General features: G+C 46.0%; 1 protein-coding gene across 6 annotated transcripts in view; it reads right to left on the bottom strand.

Annotated features, from left to right (window-relative positions):
• The window catches only part of LOC109466257 (dedicator of cytokinesis protein 3-like), an 85,494-nt gene that overhangs the window by 27,516 nt on the left and 56,203 nt on the right, over positions 1 to 1,775 (bottom strand). For all 6 annotated transcript variants that reach the window (XM_019763934.1, XM_019763935.1, XM_019763936.1 and 3 more), the window contains 2 exons: positions 1,277 to 1,349; positions 422 to 522 (listed from right to left, as the gene is read on the bottom strand). In XM_019763934.1, coding sequence (XP_019619493.1) covers positions 422 to 522; positions 1,277 to 1,349 — 174 coding nt within the window. The remainder of the gene's footprint in view (positions 1 to 421; positions 523 to 1,276; positions 1,350 to 1,775) is intronic.

Raw genomic sequence — 1,775 nt, 5'->3', positions numbered from 1 at the left:
CCTAGGGGGGTCCGGGGGCATGCTCCCCCGGAAAATTTTGAAAAATGAACCTTCTAAAATGGCATTTCGTGCATTTTTTAGAGGATTTCCAAGAAAAAAATCAGAGATAATTCTTCATTCAATGACAAAGGGAGCAGTTTTTCTACGATTCCAGTCCATCTTTTCAAGAAAAATCTTGGACCTTTACATAAAAAGTGGACCAAAAAGTCGACCTTTACAAAAAAAGTGGACCTTTGAGCCTTGTGGGGGGGTTCTTCCAAACCCCCCGAACCCCCCCCCTGGCTACGGGCATGGGGTAGACCTTAAAATCTGGCAAATTGTTCATGACTTAAGTCAACTAAAAAGCATAAAAACAATTGGAAAGAGCACAAGCCAACAGACACTAGAGTTGGGTGTTGGAATAAGAAGTATGTCTCCTTACTTTTCTAGGATCTTGTTTCTCTTTGCTTCAGTGAAACTCTCCAGTTGCAGACTAGCCTGGGTGAGGAAGGCTACAGCAAGGCCAAAATAGCTGCTCCACAGCTGAAACATGAAACAGTGAGACAGGTTAAAACATCTCCTGGCTTCCAGGAATCGAATGCAGGCTGCCACCTCTAGAGTCCAACGCACTAACCGCTAGGCTATCTTAAAGATCTCACCACACTTATCAGAAAGAGTAGGGATCCTGACTGTCTGGTCTCAGGTTTGACATCTGGAAGAGGTGATAGTCACCTGTTACATGCATGTCAATCCTTTCCTTCCCTTTAATGTCTAGCCTCAACTCAACGCGAATCCTTCTCTCCGCGGCAAAAACTCCCTCGGCAGCAAATCGTCCCTCGCGGCGGCATATTACTTGCGTCGCTCACAGAAAAAAATAACGCAGATGCCCAACAAGACTGCGAAGGAGGCTATTAATGTCCACGATCATCATACTTATCATTCTGGAATGCTAATTCTTGGCAAGACTCCAGACTATAGAATTTGCACCATCGCACACCGGGCATGGCCATACTCTTGTTCGAAAGGTGTGGTGGGTTCTTTAATGCGGTGTGGCTCTCCCCAAAACATGGGACCTCCATTTTACGTCCTATCCGAAGGATGTCTCTAACCGAATCTGGGTACTCATTTTCACCTGAGCAAAGTGAGGAAGTGAGGAAAGCCTTTCCCAAGGGCACATTCATTGGGGCAAGTAGGTTAAATCAAACCCAGGACCCATGGATTCCAGGTAAAACGCCCTACCAAATGCCTCCCATCCTTGTGAACTTCATAAATAAATCAACTGTGAGTTGAGTCCTACCTGCTGGTCAAACATGAAGAGGAATGTTTCTGTCAGAGCCTGGGAGAAGTACTGCAGGGCAGTCAGCACAACACTGTAAAACACAACACAACAGATGTCAGACTTAGTACACAGAAGAAACTAATTACATGACAATGGAACAAATCTATTCCCTGGTCTTGGTCCCTGATTTTGCATAGCATTGGAGGAACCACTTGACTCCTCTGATGACAGTCCAGTCGTGGGTTAAGTCATTGAAATTTAAGGACTGCGAGAAAAAACAGAAAGAACATCCCTAGTTGGAACTTGTTTTATTGAGTTTCCTCAATGCAAGGCCAAAAACTAACTTCAAGTTAGTTTAGTGCTGCTTCTGAGAAGAGTGTGTGCCAACACTGATAGAGAGTGGGCGCAAGCAAGTGGGAGATAGAGAGAGGGAGGGAGAGGGAGAGGGGGAGAGAGAGGGGAGGAAGAGAGGGAGGAAGGGAGAGGGGGAGGGAGAGAGAGGGAGAGGGAGGTGAGA

Source organism: Branchiostoma belcheri, unplaced genomic scaffold (genome assembly GCF_001625305.1).
Source record: "Branchiostoma belcheri isolate BF01 breed outbred unplaced genomic scaffold, Haploidv18h27 scaffold161, whole genome shotgun sequence".
In the NCBI taxonomy this organism is placed as follows: domain Eukaryota; kingdom Metazoa; phylum Chordata; class Leptocardii; order Amphioxiformes; family Branchiostomatidae; genus Branchiostoma; species Branchiostoma belcheri.
The sequence above is the reverse complement of the archived record's forward strand: the minus strand, read 5'-3'. Positions and strand labels throughout refer to the sequence as shown.